The 20205-nt window shown below is 47.7% G+C and overlaps 3 protein-coding genes across 12 annotated transcripts; 1 reads left to right on the top strand and 2 right to left on the bottom strand.

Moving 5' to 3' along the window:
* Positions 1-113: 113 nt before the first annotated feature.
* LOC143002231 (sodium-dependent neutral amino acid transporter B(0)AT2-like) lies at positions 114-6625 on the bottom strand. 5 transcript variants are annotated; one of them, XM_076152234.1, is made up of 13 exons: positions 6353-6625; positions 5890-6025; positions 3225-3441; positions 2966-3123; positions 2528-2648; positions 2267-2442; positions 2080-2190; positions 1750-1991; positions 1422-1599; positions 1130-1331; positions 853-1012; positions 603-765; positions 114-524 (listed from the first exon to the last, which is right to left on the bottom strand). In XM_076152234.1, the coding sequence occupies exons 3-13, from the start codon at positions 3439-3441 to the stop codon at positions 276-278; spliced, it is 1977 nt and encodes a 658-aa protein (XP_076008349.1). In that variant the 5' UTR covers positions 5890-6025; positions 6353-6625; the 3' UTR covers positions 114-275. The 5 variants fall into 5 exon arrangements, with proteins under 5 accessions (XP_076008349.1, XP_076008351.1, XP_076008350.1 ...); XM_076152236.1 differs by having other exon boundaries at positions 5895-6025; XM_076152235.1 differs by lacking the exon at positions 6353-6625 and having other exon boundaries at positions 5890-6170.
* On the top strand, positions 5382-14431 carry eps8l1b (EPS8 signaling adaptor L1b). 2 transcript variants are annotated; one of them, XM_076152229.1, is made up of 19 exons: positions 5382-5526; positions 6437-6493; positions 6583-6741; positions 6982-7128; positions 7225-7307; positions 8461-8573; positions 8907-8962; positions 9055-9184; positions 9769-9857; positions 9953-10027; positions 11038-11186; positions 11416-11560; positions 12181-12236; positions 12339-12447; positions 12571-12696; positions 12786-12930; positions 13361-13526; positions 13614-13746; positions 13951-14431. In XM_076152229.1, exons 2-19 carry the CDS (start codon positions 6464-6466, stop codon positions 14035-14037), a joined length of 1998 nt encoding a protein of 665 aa, XP_076008344.1. In that variant the 5' UTR covers positions 5382-5526; positions 6437-6463; the 3' UTR covers positions 14038-14431. The 2 variants fall into 2 exon arrangements, with proteins under 2 accessions (XP_076008344.1, XP_076008346.1); XM_076152231.1 differs by having other exon boundaries at positions 5428-5526; positions 6370-6493.
* luc7l (LUC7-like (S. cerevisiae)) lies at positions 14272-20049 on the bottom strand. Of its 5 annotated transcripts, XM_076152255.1 has the most exons (12): positions 19834-20049; positions 18613-18683; positions 18217-18295; positions 17540-17634; positions 17033-17131; positions 16800-16910; positions 16511-16654; positions 16211-16387; positions 16010-16098; positions 15887-15916; positions 15632-15799; positions 14272-15519 (listed from the first exon to the last, which is right to left on the bottom strand). In XM_076152255.1, exons 5-12 carry the CDS (start codon positions 17126-17128, stop codon positions 15399-15401), a joined length of 936 nt encoding a protein of 311 aa, XP_076008370.1. In that variant the 5' UTR covers positions 17129-17131; positions 17540-17634; positions 18217-18295; positions 18613-18683; positions 19834-20049; the 3' UTR covers positions 14272-15398. The 5 variants fall into 5 exon arrangements, with proteins under 5 accessions (XP_076008370.1, XP_076008368.1, XP_076008369.1 ...); XM_076152253.1 differs by having other exon boundaries at positions 17540-18295; XM_076152254.1 differs by having other exon boundaries at positions 17540-18260.
* Between the last annotated feature and the right edge of the window lie 156 nt (positions 20050-20205).

Raw genomic sequence — 20205 nt, 5'->3', positions numbered from 1 at the left:
CTGGTCTCATGTGTCAGGAGGCTCACGTGTCAGAGGAGCCTTCATGTTGCTGTGTGATGGAGAAGCTTGTGGTGCATCTGAGCCGCCTGAGTCCTGCCGGTGTGTTTTTGAGATTTCTGCCCCCTAGTGGTCACAAAATCACTAACTACAAATTGACGACTCAGTAGCAGATTGAAGGAAATGATTGCCTCCTTATGCTTGGGGTCAAAGGTCTGAGGCACGTACCGATATGTGAGTCTTTACCGTCATAAGTGCGGGACACGACTGCCTGATGTTTAAGAAACGGGAGCAGAGTTCCCGTTCGTCTGGCTCACGTCGGACATTTCGGTCATGGGGGTTTCCACCTTGTCGTCGGTGCTGACCATGCGGTACTGACCGAACTCTGCGTCTCTGGACTTCTGCTTCATCCTCTCGAGCAGGATGGAGCGGATGAAGCACAGCGGGACGGGCAGCATGGCGAACACGATGAGTGACGACATGACAACCAGGGCCCAGCCGGGGTACTCCAGGGTGACCTCAGAGGCCTGAGGACAAACACATGAGTTAGTTTGCTTCACATAAGATCTGAGGCTCTTCTTTTCCCTCATCATCACTCTGCGTACCTGCTCCCGGTTCCAGGACGTATACGTAGGTGTCTTGATGATCATGTTGATCATGGTGGCTCCCAGCAGCCCCAGCATGGCGAGCAGGCAAATGTACTTCCACAGGTATTTGTATATCACACTTGGACGCCAGCCCAGCATTCCCTCGATGTCGTTAAGGAACCTTCAAACACGGAGCGGTAGAGATTGAGTTGTACAGGATTTGTGAAGAGTCTGCGGTTCACCTCGGTGTGAGAGGAGAGAGCCTCACCTGTCTGCTCCATACAGCCAGGACACACTGAACGTCTCGAACACCACCACAATGATGAGGGGCAGCGTGGCAGAATAATCATCAAACATCATCACAAAGTAGTTCCCACAGCGCTGGGTGAAGAGCAGGCCGATCAGGAAGCCCAGGGTGCAGCTGAACACTGAGTGACAACACAAAGACGAGACATAAACAACCAATCGTCACTTTAAAATCAGAGAAAATCCTACTTGACCCTTCAAGGTAACACGTCTGGATTCTGTTTGTTTGTTGTGTTTACCCGTAAACTTGGTCTTGTTGTTGGCCAGAACTTTGAAGCTGTCGGTGAGCGGGGCCAGGATGCCCTCCATGGTGCCAAACATGGTGCTGAGGCCCAGGTTGAGCAGCATGAGGAAGAAGAGCGCCGACCAGAAGGGGCTGCCGGGCAGGAGCGACATGGCCTCTGTGAAGGCGATGAAGGCCAGACCTGTTCCCTCCACACCCTCAACACAACACAGAACACACTCGCTCAGGTTCTGCGTGAGCTGCAGAATCTGTCTGCATTACTTGATGGGTTTATGTGAAGTCTTTACCTTCTGCATCTCCTTCTCCAGATCACAGTCTGTGAAGTTTCCGGGGAGCTTAGAGCCAGAGTGTGTTAACCAGTCCCTGTAGTCCTCAATGGCCACAGACTGCGGATCAGAGAAGTTGAAGCTTGGCAGCAGGTTTAGGTCGACAGCGCTGCTCTGCACAGACAGCTTCTGCAAATTTCTGAAAAGAAAACAAAGAAAACACAAGAGTAAGTGTGTGAACAATCAAATCCTAATATCCTCTCTAATAGCATTCATCACTGACGTCCATTTCTGTTTCTAATGACGACTATCCCAGGCCGATGCTCTGTTGTCAGGGGTTAAGTCGTACCTGGTGACACACTCCATGACTTTGGCTTTGGCTCGGAAGCCCAGCACGGCAAACACCACCAGAGTGGCCAGCAGGGAGGTGAGGAAGTTGATGGCGGAGACGGTGAAGGCGTCGCGGTGGCAATTGTTGTTCTTGGGATTGTAGGAGGAGTAGGCGATGATGGAGCCGAAGCCCAGGCCAAGAGCGAAGAAGACCTGCGTGGCTGCCTGTCGCCACACCTGAACGTCGGCCCAGATTTCCAGCTGTGAATGAGACGTGCATCAGGAAATCATCACGTCTGCCTGCATTCACTATTGTCAAACACACACGCTGGCTGCCTATAGGCGATACCTGTGGGTAGAACATGAAGGCGATTCCCTCTGAGGCTCCATCCAGCATGAGTCCTCTGATGAGGAAGCAGAGCAGCACCACGTACGGGAAGATGGAGGAGAAATACATCACCTGATAAGGGAGAGGGAATGATGTCACGATCACACAAGACCTCATAGGACAAGAGTCAATGGTCTGTCAGACTTACCTTGACGGAGCTCTTGATGCCCTTGAACATTCCCAGGCACACGATGGTCCAGGCTGCCAACAGACAGCAGGTGATGTAAGGGTTAAAAGAGCCAATCTCATCAATGGAGTCTGTAATATCCAGAGCGTTCCTGTACCAGAAGTAGGATGTGGGCGAGCTGTCTGCACATTCCTTCACTGGTGAGAGGAGAAACAACACGATGATGATTTAACCTTCTGGGTAATAAAATCAAATAACAACATCTCCATGCTGAGTGTGTACCTGTTAGGTTTCCTGTCTCTGGACACTGTTCCCACGGCAACGGGTGCTGAAAAGAGCTCCCAAGGTAATAAAGACTCCACGCCAGGATCACGTTGTAGTAGAGAGCCACAAAGTAACAAACCTGAGGATATTGGGAGAGCAAAGTTATTCTCCTGCGCCTATGACATCACAAACACACCCAACTACAAGGCTGGGTTTGAAGAGTTAATGTTTCTGTGCCAAGACGTCTAATTTGGAGCTATAAACCACCACATCCATCACACTTCTCTAAACCGACACACACGCAGAACTGAGTGTGTCCTTTTCTTAAAGCTATTCTGGGAACGGCACAAAACCAATGACAGGAATACAAAGACGCAGCACAAAACACAATGCCCAGAATGCATTAATCACCATGAATGTATATAGAAACACAGCATTAAGGTGTTTGTCTCTTACCACACAGCTGGAGTAGCCGATCCCCACAAGCCTGGGGGAGATGTACTTCCACACACCAATGCTGCCCTGGCGAATGGCCTGCCCGGCTGCCAGCTCCAGGAAGAACAGTGGGATGCCCACCAACAGCATCAGCACCACGTAGAGGAGGATAAAAGCTCCTGAGGACCAGAGATGACATCACTGAATTAGCAGCTCCACTTCTTAGTAACGATCTCATGTCTTCTCAACGATGGTCAGAGCATTTGGAACGTCCCCTCACCTCCTCCATTCTGATGGCACAAATACGGAAACCTCCACACGTTGCCCAGGCCGACGCTGAATCCCACCTGGGCCAGGAAATACTCGATTTTGCTGTTCCATCCGTCTCTGGCGGGAGGCTCGGATGGGTTCTGCTGGTTGTCCTCGCCACCGAGGGCCAGGGCGTCCGACTCGGTAGCTCCTGGACTGTTGTCAGCGGACAAAGGATGCTTCTCCATCTGAGAGGAGAGAAGACAAACGGAACTTGATCAAAATATTAGGCACGACCCTCACTATGGAAACATGACCGTGTCACCGTGACATGACTTTTCAAACATTAGTTATTGCATTTACTGGATCGAATAACAATAAAATAAGAACATTAGGATGCCAGTACACTCCTTCTTTATGCTGGTCATCAAAACTATTTTCCCTCCCATCTTGTACTTCATTCCACTTACATACCGTTTCCGCCAAAAGTATTACCCTGAATCACCACGTTTAAATGCCTGTCAGCCCGCCTGGACACAATGTTTACACACATTTTACATTAATTTGCATTGTGTTTTCTTCTTACGACACAACAGACTGACTTCCACGGCGGAAAATGTCGTTGGAGATGCAGAAAAGAAGCGATATTGGGGGAAATGTCGGGGCTAAACTTTACCTTTAGCATGCCTCCAGCCGCACGTGCGCTGATGCCGTATTGTCTACCTGTCACGACTCACAAAATAGAGTTCGTAAACGCAACACGTTAGCTTACTTTGAGTATTGCTAATGTCTATATTGGTGTGGAAATTCAAATTTTGCGCTCAATTTACAAAGAGGCTCAACAAAAAACACCAACAGCGGTTTTGTTCAGCCGCTTCCGCATGATGCAATGGAAGAAGCAAGCTGCTGCCTTCATGGCCCGTCGGTGTATTGTGACAAGTAAATATTTTTGATCTAATTCAATCCCACTTCAGAGTGAACACTTAAATATTTACTAAGAAGTGTTTACTTTATTTCGACTTGTATATGTCTGTCTATAAGTTCCACAAGGTCGATCACTGTACAACTTAACCCTACTTTGTAGATAACGATACGAGGAGCCGTGAACGCAGCACAGCGCTCCATGCCTGTTGTGACTTGAGCTCATATCCTACAGAACAGATCGTTTCACAACACAATATCGTCTGTAACTGAACAAATCACCAAACACACACTCACAGTTTTGTCACAGAAAGTTTCACTGCGTCAACGGGGGAAAGCCATTTCTTTTAGCGCGTCGATCCACGTAGAGCTACCATGATCTACAAACATAACACGTGGCAGACTTTTTAACTATTTAAACGCAATTAGTAATCAGCAATGTTTGGCTTTCACTGCGCAGGCGAGTGTTTACTTCTTAGTTATTGTAATTATTGTTGTAGAAAAATAACATGTATCTGCCGCATTATAAACATTTTATGTTTGTTTTCTAACTTAAACAGTAGCTATACTCGGATTAAATTATTTTTTTCCCAATGAATGAACAGTCCCACGTAGTAATAAAACACAGTGGATGAATATGTCACAGTGACATTAAATAGCTCCACACACACGGTAACTAACACAGCCTGCCACGTAAGCCCACTATTTATAAAAACACAACACATATTATTATACATAGAAACGTACAAGATAGAAGTTAGATTGTGTGTCGGGGAATAAGGGCATGCATTGATTTAAAAAGGGTTAAATACCTTCTGGAAGTAATTTCTATAGATTGTAAAGTTTTCCAAGCGTCCTCTGTTAAAGCACCACGTCAAAGTCAAGCGGCGGCACCGTTTGGGGATTCACCACCTGACTCCGCCTTTCTCGTCTATTGGAGGATCAATGGGGACACGCACCTCTAATTAAAGACTGTTGTGAAATATGACACCCAGATTTACCCCCGTTTGTGCACGCAGAGTCGAGCTTGATAACGAGATGCAAACTCATTACATTTCCTCAGACGTGGTGAAATATGAACACACATGCATTGTTATGAGCAGGGGAGGAGAGAGAGAGAGAGAGAGAGAGAGAGAGAGAGAGAGAGAGAGAGAGAGAGAGAGAGAGAGAGAGAGAAAGAGAGAGAGAGAGAGAGAGAGAGAGAGAGAGAGCAAACATCTCTATCTGAGGTGGGTTGGTGAGCTGGGCGGGTTCGTGCAAGGTGACACACCTCTGCACAGGCGACAAAAACAGAAGGAACCAAGGAGAGGACAGGGAGGAAGGAGTAACACACTGTCACGTAGTAATAAACACACTTATTCACACACACACTTGTTGGCATTAGGAACCAAAGTACTGGGAACTTAACCTGGGTGAGTATTTCAATTATCAGTTAATAATGTGTACTTCGTGAGTGTCAAATCTGGAAAAATGACGTCAGGGGAGGAACCCAGTTTAGTTCACATCACACATTGAGTCAGGTAACTATGAATGAGAGCATGCTGGATTATTTATGCTGTTTTAATTCTATCTGGAGAGCCACACAGGATCTTTCTCATTCATTGAAGTCTATTGATGAATGTTACCAATCATGTTCCTGACTTTTATTTTGAAATGCTACAGTATATCGCACTGTTTACGATTTCAATGCCAATTTATAACATAAGGTCACTGTCTATATGAATGAGGATGAAGAGGAAGGCACGTTTGGGTGAAAAGCAGTAAAAGAGACTTACAGGACCTGGATCTGAACCTTTCAGGTGGTTCCAGTATTGATGGGCACTGAGCAGACATTGATGCGGCTTTACTTTCGTCAGACTGGTTGGGTGGCTCGGTCACACAGCTTAATCCAGGTTTACTGCATCAGAGAAACTGGGGGAGGGAAGATAGAGATTCAGCATGAATGAGTGTTACTGTCTTTACATTCCTCTACGCTCATCGCATAAAATCAGATAAACTATCAAATAAAAGGGGAGGCAGTAGCTCAGTGGGTAGAGCTTCTGCTTGGGAACTGAAGGGTTGCCGGTTCGAGTCCCTGCCGAGGTGCCCCTGAGCAAGGCACCGAACCTAAAATTGCTCCCCCCTCTGCGAAGGGTGGTAATGTAATGTAAGTCGCTTTGGATAAAAGCGTCTGCCAAATGATCGTATTGTAATAAACTCTCTGCATCTACTTGTAGATCAAAGGTTGTATGACATCACCCGTTGTTACTCCATAGGTTTTCTGATGGTCTCCCGGCATCATAAGAGTCTTAAACATCTTCCTTCCTCCTTCTCCACATTCAGCAGGGAGGCCGTCACAGCGCACAAAGGATGCCAAACATCTCCCGGTACCTTGTTAATGTAAGTCCTCTCCATTCCAGATGAACGCCATGATGTAATGATTTTCCCAGCGTCCTCATCGCCTCTTACGCCTTTGTGCCCTTCTGCAGCACCTCCTGACGTTCTCGCTCCAGGATGGAGACGTGCAGACGGTGGAGGAGGCCCAGGCTCGCCTCACCGCCCTGGCTCAGCACAAGAAGCTTTGGATCCAGCAGATGTTCCTGGACGTGGCTCCGGACGCCCTTCGACTCCGCGACGTGCAGAGACAGGTGGGAATCTCGTGAGGGAATGAGAGGGAGGAAGATGGCGTGCGCTGATCCAAACTGATGTTTCTCGGTTGTGGCTAAAGCAGTATGCAGCAATTATACATTTAAAAGAGCTCGACTTATACAATAAGATCATGACAGCCAGTGGCACCTGCATGATGTCATCGTAGCATTTGGAGATGTGTTAAACTGGACTTTACAATGAGTGTTATTATTACTTTAATTCCTATTCTCTTCGTACAGGATGAGCTGGAGAAGTACTCGCTCAAATCCATCCACCGCTGCGACGCCATTGAGACTGAGCTCTTCCCCTCTCTCCTCCTCCTCGTCTGCCAAAGCACAAACCAGAAGAAGCCAGACATTCACTTCTTCAGCTGCGAGGTGGTGAAGGTGAGTGACACCCGGATTCCCACGCTGCACCGCGACGCTTCGCTCTGTTTCAGGTTTTACGAGTGATGCCACTTCCTGCTGCCTTTCTCCCCTCAGGCCGAGCAGATCTGCGCTGACATCACACGCATGGTTTCGGGTTCCTCCTCCAACGGGACTAAGAGGGCCCCCGACGCTGTCAGGTATGTGGACGTCACGCCACACTTTGATGGCCGTTAAACCGAATCAATCACTGCCCTAAATGAATCTGAAAGCGATGGAAGAGAGAGGGAGAAAAAGGGGGAAGAGACACGGGGACAGACAAAGGGACAGACACGGACAATATAACATGTTTCAGCTCCTTCCCTCAATGTTTGTACTCGCTCTCTCTTGTTGAGCATTATCTCCCAGTTTCTGCTGAATCAAAGCAGGCCTGGTGACACCGTCCACCTGTCTGTGAGGTAGAGAGAGAGAGAGAGAGAGAGAGAGAGAGAGAGAGAGAGAGAGCGAGCGAGAGCGAGCGAGAGAGAGAGAGAGAGAGGACACTATAAACAGCTGAGAGACAGGCAGTCAGAGAGAGAGTGGGAGAGAGAGAAGAAAGACCCGTCTGACCAGTTTCTACATAACTTAAGAAGGTGTGACAAAGATAACAAGGCCATTGTGACAGAGCGGAGGGAGAGGAGAGAGAGAGAGAAAAGAGAGAGGGATGACGGTGGCTCAGGGCCCGGACGGAATACTCAGCGTGTAAACTTTTGCTCTAAAGGACGAGTGAAGGACAGACACGTGTGTGTGTGCGGTAAGATGATCGCTGCCTCTTTGGGTTCCCACTAAACTATAGCAAAGCTTGGAGTTAAGAGTTCTGTGATATTTGTATATGTGCACATGCAAGGTTAGTCACACACACACACACACACACACACACACACACACACACACACACACACAGTTAAATGTGTGTGCTCAACTGTTACTTTTCCTTTACCTGCCATTCCTGTCGATCTGTGCCAAAGGACAATTCCGCCTTAATGTGAGAGAAAACAAACCCAGGAGTCAGCTCAGTCACTGTGTTTACTGTTTGGGGCTGAATGAGGGCGACAGGCTTGAGTTTCAGGCGGCGTCCAGCAGGATTCACTGATAGGAACTCGCCCACACGGTCACAATCTGTCTGGAGACACACAGCGAGGATCTGCTGACAGTCTGACAATCAGAGGGGGGCGTAGCTGTGACCTGTCACCTGCTGGGTTTTACCTGTGCTGCGGTTGAGTGGCGGGACTCTTTGTGATCACTGTCAAAGCTGTGCTGAGGCGTGTGTGTGTGTGGACTGACTTACTCTCTCTCTCTCCTCTCGCTCTCCAGGCTTCCTCAGAGTACAGGAGAGCCGATGGACCCCTACGAAATCCCAAACCCCCCCGTCCCGCACGCTCCCAACCCCCCACCAGCCAACCCTCCACCTTACCCCGGACCCAGAGGTACGACAGAAAGGACTCATGGTGCGAATGTGTGTGTGTATGTGTGATTGTGTGTGTGTGTATGACGGTGAAATTCTTCAGCAGAGCAGAGAAGTGGGACACAGAGAGGTAGTTAAGGTAAAAGCCTCTCAGAGCACAGAGATTACATTGTGAGTGTGTGTGAGTGTGTGTGTGTGTGTGTGTGTGTGTGTGTGTGTTGGGGATGGGAGGGGTGTGTGTGTGTGCGTGTGTGTTTGCAGGGGTAAAAAAGGGGGCAGGAATTCCGAATCCAGGAAATTCCAGGAGGATAAATGAAAATGGATGCAGTGAATCCTCTCGTCTCTCTCTCCACAGCGACCAACGTCAACGGAGGGCCCGACATCTCCTTCCTGCGAGCCGAGAGGGAAGTGGTATGTGCGCTCTCGCCGCCTTGACAGACAGCTGTAATTGGTCGCTACTGGTAACCGAGTCAGGGTAACAAACTGGTTCTCCACTTCCTCAGGGGATCCTCAATCACTGTTTCGACGACATCGAGAACTTCTTGGGGAAACTGCAGCAGACGGCCGAGGCTGCGACGGTGCTGAACCAGAGGAAGAAGAAGAAGAAGAGGAGCAAAAAGCAAAATGCTGAAGGTAAAGAAGATATGGTGTCACTTTAAACTCCATTAATGGATTAAGAAATGTGTTACCTAATCATTCTGGGTTGCCAGGTTGTGATCACTTGTGTGTAGGTCAGTTTGTTCTGCTTCAGTAATCTTCTAAGTCAAATGAAAGTTCTTATTAAATGGAGGCTGCATGGATTCGACCCCTAAACATCCATGTACCGCTCCTTGCCCGGCATGTGAGAGCGACTTGTATAAAGGCTTTTGTGACCGTTGAAGGTGGAGGTATGACATCATGTGGCTTGATAAAGTGATTTGGGTGTTTACACTGGGTGGAGCCGTCCTTTACCGGCCTATTACTCATCTATAAGGCATTAAAAAGGATTTGTTAAGCGCTTAAGAGTCCAGTTATAACGGTTATGCAGTTATAAGGTGTGAAAGGAGTCATAGTTTGAGTCCTGTAGTCATCTGGATGGGAGAGTTTGTAGATTCTTTCTGACTCAGTGGAGCAGCAATGCTGTTGTTCGGCCTTGTACGGCGCCTGATAACACACACACGCACACACTCACGGGTGATCTACGCTGTTATCTGCATTCTGTGTGTCATCCACAACAGACGACTTACTCACGGCGAAGGCCCGCCCGCCGCCGGAGGAGGAATTCATCGATATCTTCCAGAAATTCAAATATTGCTTCAGCCTGCTGGTGTGTATGCTCTCCATGTCAGAGGTCACCGTGTTTAGAGTGTGTTTCTCAGCGAGGTCGTGGTAAATAATACACTCTGTCTCTGTCCTCTGCAGGGCCGCCTGAAGTCGACCATCGCCAACCCTTCATCAGAGGAGCTGGTTCATCACGTGTTCAAGCCTTTGGACATGGTGAGCGCCTCCATCTTGACTGAGGTCTTTGAATGCACCACCTGTTGTTGCCGTTGCTCTAAACACAAAGCTGAGTCATTTAATGCAGCACAGATTATGTTCTAATGTCCTGATTCAATACTTTATCTCATATTACATCATTAACTCGATGGGAGCAGATGAACAAACGTTGGACGGGCGCGTGGATCAAATGTTTGGCGATCGCCGTGGCATTTAAATCGTGTTGACTCTTTTATAAAGGAGGAGTTTGTTTCTGGACTTGTGGAGAGAGAAAAAAACGTTGGCATGTATCAAGGCAAAATAAGAGAAAGGTCACAGTGTGATTAAGTAATAGAGTCCCCGTCCTTCTGTACACACGGCTGCTCCCGGCGCGATAACGAGCATAATGTAACGACAAACAAGCCAGAAACGCTGTACTTATTCTGAACTTGTTTGCGTGTCAGTATGTCTCCATTTTGTCTGCGTAGGTGTGCTTTACCTCATTTGGCTTACATCCTCAAATATGAAACTTTAACTTTAAATCGTACATCGCCGCAAGAATTGAATCGCTTAAAACAAACGTAGTGTTTTGCTTCATTGTGCACGGTGAGGCGCCACCAGACGTCAGCTGATAGATATTAACGCGTCAAATTCACTTATTTGCCGTCCATTCATAGCCTGGAGTCCCAAGCTTTTCCCGTCTGATATTTGATCCGACATGCTTATTGGCGTATTCCATGCAGCGTTTCATTTAGATTGGAATCTGCAAAACAATCACAAGCAGAGTGAATGGGTGTGTTTGATGTGTGTGTTCTGGCACGCCCCATTATGGAAACATACAGAGATTTACACACCATAACATCCAGATTACTAAAGTGGACGTCTCTCTTCCTTTATGTGTGCATGTGAGTTGGCAAGCGGCCGTGAGGCGTTCATGTACGCAGAATGTCAATGCATGAAATGCGATGTACGTTACCAGCAGGCTGTTACTCAGTATGAACGCTGGTGTTGTCTTGTGCGCTCGTGTCCAGGTGGTGAAGACTACAGGGGGGCCGGAGATGGGAGCCTCGGTGGAGAGCCCGGCCCTGACCAACTCTGCCGTCGCCCTGCTGCAAGACACCCTGAGCGAGGAGGAGAGGCAGCTGTGGACCTCCCTGGGTCCCAACTGGACGCTCCCGCGGTGAGTGACAGCACCTGAGGAGGGGACGATCGCTCATATATGTCATTAAAATACAAAGCTGCTTTCTGACAAAGTAAAGATATGCAGTGTGAATTTGCATTAACCTTGCAAAAGCAGACAGTGTTCACAGGAGGCGTGGTTGTTCTAATTGTTCTGTTAAGTCATCCCTATGCGTGTGGAGGACGACACACACTGACTACTCCTCCTCCTCCTCCTCCTCCTCACTCAGCTCTCAGCTCAGAGGGCCTGTTGCTCTGTACACCCCTGTGTTCCTAGACGGCTGGAAGCCAGAAGCCTCGAGGGCAGACGGGCAGGTTTGGGAGGATCCGGTCGAGTCACAGCACAAACATGAAGCCCTCCGAGTAAAACAAGAGGTATAGAATACCTGAGCGTGATGTGAGTGAGACGCTGTATTGTGTGTGGAAGGAGAGTGTTAATGCACAGAGAAACAAGAGAACACTTAATACATTAATCACTTAAGTCTAAGTTAAAGTCAGTATGTCACTTAATGACTTTAACTTCGACTTAGGTGATTAATGGACTTAACATGCCCTTAATGACCTAAACACAGAGGGCTTAAACAGTTTGGAAACAATCATATTGGTGCTCTGTCATCTATTTATAGCAAACTGGCTTCTTATGTACGTGGTTAGCACCTTGTACGCCTTCTGTGTCACTCACCATGACACAACAGGCGTTACTATGGTAATTACAGCTGAGGTGAGGACCTGTTCCACTCTGATGCTGTGAAATCTGGCTGATCTTAAACTATATTTGGTTCCTGTGTGTTAGTGATCAATGATAACAGCATCTGAGCCAATTCAAATGCTTAGATCGGATCTCTCTCTCTCTCTCTCTCACACTCACACACACACACACACACACACAGACACAGACACAGACACAGACACAGACACACAGACACACAGACACACAGACACAGACACAGACACAGACTTACCTGTATCCTCTCCTTTCTCCCTCTCATCCACAGCAGCACCAGCCTCCCCAGCTGTTCGGCCCTCCTGACACACACATCGACAATGAAGTGTAGGTCGCCCACAAGGATTGAATGTGTCAGACGGTAACTCTTAACCCTTTACACTCTGTATGTTCTGCATGATAACGGCGTCCGTCTCCTTCCCCTCTCAGTGACGGAGGCGTGTTCCCTCCAGAGCCGGAGAGAGTCTACAGCTGCAGCTATGACTTCATCGCCCGGAACAGCAGTGAGCTGTCGGTGCAGCAGGGGGAGACACTGGAGGTAATGAACACACACACAACTCAGATGTGTGTTAACCTTATGAATACTAATCAGAGAAGTATAATTTAGAGATGTGAAGAAGTTTAGTAAACGTATTAACAGCTTTTGTGATGGAATCCACAGGTGATCGAATCGTCCAAACGCTGGTGGAAGTGCCGCAACCGTTTCAACCAGATTGGCTTTGTTCCCTTCAACATCCTGGAACCTGTGGCCCACATAGACAGCCCCGTCACCAACAAAGCTCACAATGTAAAGCGCAAACGCGCGCACACACACACACACACACGTGAGCACATACCTCAGTGCATACCAATGTTATTTCTGCTCCATCTCTGCAGATTCCAGCCCCGCCCCCCCTGGCCAGGACTGGCTCTGCCGTCCCGCCCAGCCCTCCTGCTCTCCCGCAGGCCCCCTCCCCCCAACGCCCACGAAGCCTACCGCCTTACAGCCAACACGTACCTGCTGCTGAGGAAACAGAGAAAGGTACTGAACCCTACAAGCAGGTGGATTTGTGTTGAGAAAGGTTCAGTAAGTCAAATCAGGCAGGGAGAGTTGTTGATACTGTTTACCTCACAGAGGGAAAGGTCACTGATCCTGCACACCCGCACAGTTGATCTGGTCCAGCTTAACAGAAGGGTGTTGGGTGGAGCTCTGCTGGGTGTGTGCTGAAACTCCCACAAAGACGAGAGTCGCTCTGCCAAACAGGTGCAGCAAAGCTTTCAGAGAGGAGAGAAGGACAGAGATACTAATCCAGCTTGTTCTGTCAACCGGCCCACACAGTCCTGAGGAGAGCTCTCATAGGCCTGAATGAGTGAAAACACATATGGAGATGAAACATGGGTGGAGAAAAGAACCTTTAAAGTACATTAGATAACTTCTCATCACTTCCTCTGTCCCTTCCCGTGTGTCTCAGTCATGTTGGTGAACGATGAGCTGCTGCAGAGGCTGACCAACGGGAAGACCAATCTGAACAAACCCCTCACCATCCCTCGCTCTGCGGAGACCTCAATGCCCCTGGACTACCACTCTCCCCCCGACGAGGTGGCCGGGTGGCTGCGAGGGAAAGGCTTCAGCGAGCCGTGAGTCTAAACTGACACACATACAGAGAGTAACAGAGATAATGTGCAAACTCCTATAGTCTAAACTCGTGTGTGTGTTTCTTTCAGGACGGTGTCGTGTCTGGGGGTGCTCACAGGTGCTCAGCTCTTCTCCCTCAACAAGGAGGAGCTTCGTTCAGTGATTCCAGACGAGGGCGCCAGAGTGTACAGCCAGCTCACTGTGCAGAAAGCACTGCTCGAGGTAACAAAGCGGTCCTACGCCCTGGAGAGAAAAACACAAATACACTGTTCACATGTTTCTTGTTCTGCTGAGCTGGGAGATTCAGTGACCATCTGTACCCAGATACCTTTAGCTTTTGTGATTTCACGTAAATACTTCCTGCAAATCTGACACTTTGTTACTAAGTCACTTCTCAACACTTTGCTTCTTCATGTTTTCCCACAGGATGCCAGGAAAGCCACAGAGCTGGAGGCGGTGATGGAGAAACAGAAGATGAAGGTGGATCTGGAGCTGGAGAGCGGCACGTTGTGAGGCTCGGCTCTTTCTCCTCCCGGTGCGGCCGTCTCTCACCATGGACACTTGAAAGCATCCAGATTGAGTTTGTCCCCACACGTGCAGTGACAGAGTGACATCATAATCTAACCAAGCCAGAGCGGCGTGTACATTTTAACATTAAACTACATTGTGCCCTATATTAATATCCTATTACATACGTATCAGCATGTATGGACCCAAGCCCCCGGCACAATAACAACACAATCAAAGTAAAAGGCTGGGATATTTATTGAGATTTTTAAACAAAGTTTTCCAGCAGAACAAAAAAAAACAAGTGACTTTACACATTGGGTAAAGCATTGCATCAATTTAAATGTGTGTGTGTTTCATTTTAAGACTGTTGATGAAGCATTAAAGGAAAACTGTCCCAGTTGGGTTTTGGCCTCCTTGTGTGTGTGTGAGGGGGACCGATCGTTTCCATGCCAACATTTGTAAGGTTAAAACAAAACGGAGACACAAACACAACGAGAATCAAGAATTGATAAAACAAAAAACAAATACTGGCCTGAGTCTGGACAAAATGGATTTACTTCACTCTTGGCGGCAAAAAAAACAAAAAGCCCCAAAAAAACCTGATTAGTTAAAATGAACTCGGAACCAATCTCAAAACTATCTTCAAACATAAATACAAAGATTTTAGCAAACAAAGTCACCGAAGATGTGTGTGTGTACGTGTGTGTGTGTGTGTGTGTGTATGTATGTGTGTGTGTAGACAGACATTCAAAACTGAAGCTTACCAGGATCCGGTTAAAAGTCTTCATAAGATATAAAAGCCTCGACAGAACCGGGACGACCAGGAGAGCCGACACATTTAGGAGCAGACTGTGTATCAAAAGATTAATAACAAAAGAACGACGATCGCTTATAACTTGATGCTTCACGCCAAAGAAAGGGCCGCGGATGCTTTTCGCCCGATTAGAATCACGGAGGCCACGGAGTCCTGATGTGTATATAGACAGGATGCATTGGATACAGAAGAACCACCAAACCACACACACACGCGCACACACACACACGTGGCCATTACGACACAATCCACTACTGATCCAGGACCGAATGCAACCGTATTGAAGAAGAGAACCTATAAAATATTGATCGTATGCATCTATGTGTGTGTGTAGACTCTGGGTCAGCCGCAACAGCTGATAAAGCAAAGAGACAAGAGGGGGAGGGGGCAGGGCTGAGGAGGGGGGGCGGGGTTACTTATACAAGGCCAGGTAGTGAAGACAACATCGGGTTATGGAGAGTAAAAAGGCGAGAGGAGAGAGAGAGAGAGAGAGAGAGAGAGGGAGAGACACAGGAGGAGGTTGTGTGTTGTGGCTGTTGGGTTTTGGTCTTCAGAGGTCGCCCATGTCCCTGTCGTCTGCCCGGCGGGAGTCAGACCTGCCGTTCATGCCGTCCCGCCTGTCGCGCTCCCGTGACCGGTCTCTGGACGAGCGCTCGCGGTCCCTAGATGACCTGGTTACAAGTGAGGGAGAGCAAAGTCTGAGTGATTTGACTTCCCGTCACATCATACACAGTGTAGATCAAATCGGCGTACAGTCCTGAGGTGGCAGCTCCTGGTCCTTACTTGTGTCTGGCGCTCTGCTCGTGGCCGTGGCGGTGGCCCTTGTTGCGGGAGCCGGAGCCGGAGCGGCTGCGGTGTCGCCTCCTCCTCTCCCTGGACCGTGAGCGCGAGCGGCGCTTGTCCCTCGACGAGGAGCGTGAGCGTCTCCGTCTGCGGTCACGAGAGCGAGACCTGATGATGAAGGGACACGATGAAGCTCACGTACTCTCTCAAGCTGAACAAATGATTTGGATTAGACAGAAGGAGCAGGGATCTCACCTTTTGTGCTCTCTGCTTCGTGATCTGGTCCTGGGAAATAAGTTCACATGTTTCAGTTTCACCACACAATCCAGATCTGTACTTATAAACACAAAGACCGGGAGTTTAAATGGATGCACCAACCTCTTCTTCATCTTTTCCTCTTTCTCCCTTTCTTCTCGTCTCTTTAAACGCTCCTGGTTCCTCTTCTCTTGCTTGTCAACCACAGTTTTCTGATCAAAATGAAAACAAGAAACTGATGAGGTCATGCCTACATGTGTTTGGTTTAATCCCATTCCCCATCGTTCCCTCATCAGATCCACCAGGATGTAGACGGGTCCGTACCTTAAGTTGGTCCAGTTTCTCTCTGATCTGGATGAAGCCCAGATGAAGTTTCCCTCCAAAGTGGTCGGCCAAGCGACGGTCGTTGTCATGGAGACCAAGGTAAGCAGAGCACACCTCACACACTCGCAGCTTCTGCTGCTGGAAGCTGGAGGCCGGCATGGAGTTCCTGTACTCTTCCTGAGGAGATAGAGATCAGTGGAGGAAGCGTTATTGTCAGAAAACACTTGGACATTTTGCACATGGCGTGTATTTGTTGTACTTCTTTATCTACGACACACATCTTGAGCGCTTCTCCCTCACCTCTGCATCCTTCTTCTTGATGCGAACCTTCTCCACTTCCTGCAGAACCTTCTGGGCCTCGTCCACGTTGCCCTCGGCTCCAAGCTGCTCGGCCTTGGCCAGGAGCTTCCCGATTTCCTCATTCAGCTCATGGACCTTCTCTGCCTGCAACACCATACAAAACAAACTGTCTGCTGTTCCCGGAATGAAGCTCAAGACTCACAGCAGCATCGTTTAATTAAACCCAGGAAATCAGGCCTCTAATGTTGTCCGTCTTGAGACAAACTGTGTGTGTCGGGTCGTTGCTCACCTTTGCTGCCACCTCAGCGCTGATCTCCTCTTGGGTCTCGGCTAAACGCTTCTTGGCGAGTTCCGTCCTGCGGTCACAGTCGGCGATGAAGGACTCCAGGTGATCCACCGCCTACAGGGGGAGAGAACAAAAAGGTAAACAGACCACACCCACATCCTCCACAGCTCTACATTAGCAGAGTCTGACGCTGCGTTGTATTATATCTGACAGCAAGCACGACTCCAATCACTCACATCAAGCTCAAAAAACAGATCTCTATCCTTGGAGGCAATTTCATAATCTGCCCTTAGTGCCAGGTCGTGGATCTTGGTGCACTCTCCCAGGTCCATGCGCTGGAAACACAGAACACAAGGCGACACACACACACACAGCGTTAGAACAGTGCGACTGAAGCGACACCAAAACCTCTAAACCTCATTGTCAGAGAGCAGCTGGGTATTGTACAAGACAAATATGACACCACCTTTGAAACAACGACAGTCTAAGAAGTAACTAAGACTCTCATAGTCAGAACTCTGGTGACGGGGTGTAACAGAAGTCGCTCGGTAATGAGGCCAAACTACAGGCATCAAGTTTCCAGATCCAGAAATATCAAGGATTTGCCCGACTAGAAATACATCTGTATATGTGTGCATGTAAGAGTATGATGGCTCTAGGTGATGATCAGGCTGGCACATCAAGCTGGACCCTGTGTGCTGTGAGAGGACAAGAACAAGAAGGCGACTCGACTTATCACTGACCGTGCCGGACAAGATGTCGTGCGGGCAGCAGTTGAGCAGGTGGCTTTTGCAGACCCGGTCGTCGGTGAACTTGACCCTCTGCCGCGTCTCGTCCCCTGAAACAGTCCAAAGAAAACAGACAGTGAGAACGGCCATGCACACATTAAGCCGAGGCGAGGTATCAACACTTTAACTGAACTGGCTGTGTTTGAAACTAAAACAATGGAGGGGGGGGCAGACTTACGGAGCCTCTAGAGCTGAATGCAAGGATGCTGTGTGAAAATAAATCATTAGGTGACGAAAGGAAGATTTCTCACTTGTGTACTGTGAGATTATATTTACAGGGAACACAACATCCTGGCCACGGCTGAGGTTATTTGTCTATTTGTGGAGCTGAAGGCTGCATGTGACTCTGCGTCTGTTATTCTTGGCGCTTACCTTACCCAAGCCTCGTTTAGTAAGGGGGACAATGTTGAGGCCTTAGCTCAGCTTAAGCTTGTGATAAGGCTCAGTATTCATCGTGTCTATGTCTGTCAAATAAATCAAAGTCTGCGGTGGCAAGAAAAGAAAACATCCCAGAGTTTTGCTGCGACCAAAGCCCTTTACAGAAATGTGACACATTGAAAAAGGAAATGAACACAAAATGCAAGGAAGGAAAGTTAGTTGATACACACTGCGATCTGCACCACATACTGTACCCTTCTGCAATCTTCAACACCTCAGCTGCAGAATTTTAAACCCGCTGTAGAAAAGTATAAACAGTGTTCTTGCCCATACCTGCAGTAAGAAGTTGGGAGTCATACACAAGTCAGATTGTAAACGATGTGTTCATGTTTTAGTGCGGCTGCTTTTGCTAAAATTGCCTTTTTCTGACACACAGGTGTCTAGAGGAAGACCACCTGCGACCTGGCGTCTGAGCTCAGGCTGTATACACTCATCCAAACTGTTAAACTATAGGGCCACTGAAGACTTAGGCCACTTTTGTGATTTAAAAAAAAAAAAAAAAAAAAAAAAAAAACTACAGTAAATTCCGGAAGGCAAACAAATCGTTTGGATATTCATCATAACAGCTTTAAAAATTATGTGTGACTCACGGCTCGATGAACATGAGGCTTTTCTGCAACTCCTTTGCAGATTGTTGTAGGCTGGCAAAGATACACTGAACCTTAATGAATAAAATAAAGGGGCCACAATTGTTCAGTTTGTATGAAACATATGTATGGGAAGAATTTGATATCAATCTCATCACACACACACCTTACACACTCACACCACACATTCACACACGATTCATTTACTTGTAAAATTGTGGAGCCACAAGGCTTATTTCTTTTCAATCAACTGTCAGAATGAACCTGTTGTTTTGGGCCTTTATTATTATTATTATTGTTATTATTCTGATGATTGACAGCTGGTCTATCTGTTAATGTTTGTATCCAAGCAGCTGGAAACTGCTGCTAAACCTGAAACACATCTGGATGCAAAGATAAATACTAAATTCATTGTCACTCCATTCTACAAAAATGACTGACAGCAAGTTAAGCAGTTTTATTATTATAAATGCTGTGATATGAGTTAATGAGTTCAATTTACCAACAGATCTATAATCGGTTTTGTTTGATAAATTGCACAATTAAATGTCATTATTCAGCCATTAGACTTTAAGTTACAAAATATAAACATTATCACAATGGAGTTTAGGTTTCATTTGTTTACACCCTATTCTTTAAAATAGTACAGAAATGTGTAGGAGTGAATGTAATATTTGCTTCGGGGCATCTGTGGATACCGGGAAGCTTAGCAGCCGCATTTGGACAAACTTAATAAGAATCCAATGAAATAGAATATAAATAGACCTAAATAAATGAAGTCAAAGTTCGATCAGAGGGTGAATAACGCGCACAGCAGCGGCTGGTGGAAGCTGAGGACGCATTACCAGGATCTCTACTATCTATTACTGTTTTAAATATGTAACGTGACACGGTAGCGTTACCTAATTGTCATCAGATGAATAGACGGTTTGCGTTACACCAGGCTGCTGCAGCTCACACAGCGGGGCCGGGGTAACATGTTAGCTACTAGCTTAGAGTTTCAACGACGTGATCAGCCATCAAGTTTACTTTAGCTGCGTTGGGTACAAACATTAAAACCTAACCGGAAAGTAAAGGTTAGGTGAATCTAGTGTACATCACCCAGCCCACCGGAGTTCATCCATTCATGCAGGTCTGCCCATCACACGCCAACACTAGCCAGCCTCAGCGACGGCTCCATCTTGGCTAAGTGGCTAGCTTAGCTAGCAAGCTACGGCAACTCACCATCCCTCGCTGTTCCCATCAACTGGTCGAGCAAAGCTCTCATTTGAGCTTGGGCGGACATTGTTGCGGCTCCTTCGTCGATATCGCAATTAATGCAACTCACTACAGCGCCTCTGTATTCCTATTGTGTTGTTTTTTATGTCGCCTCACAAGCATCACCTCTCGCAGCTTTTCTCTTTTTCGTGGATTCGTCACTTTCCGGTTTATACAACCGGAAATGACGACAACGCGTGTTTGAAAGGTCCCGTGCAGCAGGAATTGACCAATCGTAACCTCGGAGGGGGTGGGCGGATGAACCAATCAGAGCGTCTTTACCGTTACTGTTGGGTTAGTATGCCCGCATTGCGGACTCACAGCATAGCCACGCCCACT

This window comes from Genypterus blacodes, unplaced genomic scaffold (genome assembly GCF_046128005.1).
Source record: "Genypterus blacodes isolate CSIRO-AG114 ecotype Tasmania unplaced genomic scaffold, CSIRO-AGI_Gbla_v1 ptg000055l_1, whole genome shotgun sequence".
In the NCBI taxonomy this organism is placed as follows: Eukaryota; Metazoa; Chordata; class Actinopteri; order Ophidiiformes; family Ophidiidae; genus Genypterus; species Genypterus blacodes.
This window is presented reverse-complemented; position numbering and strand designations above follow the sequence as displayed.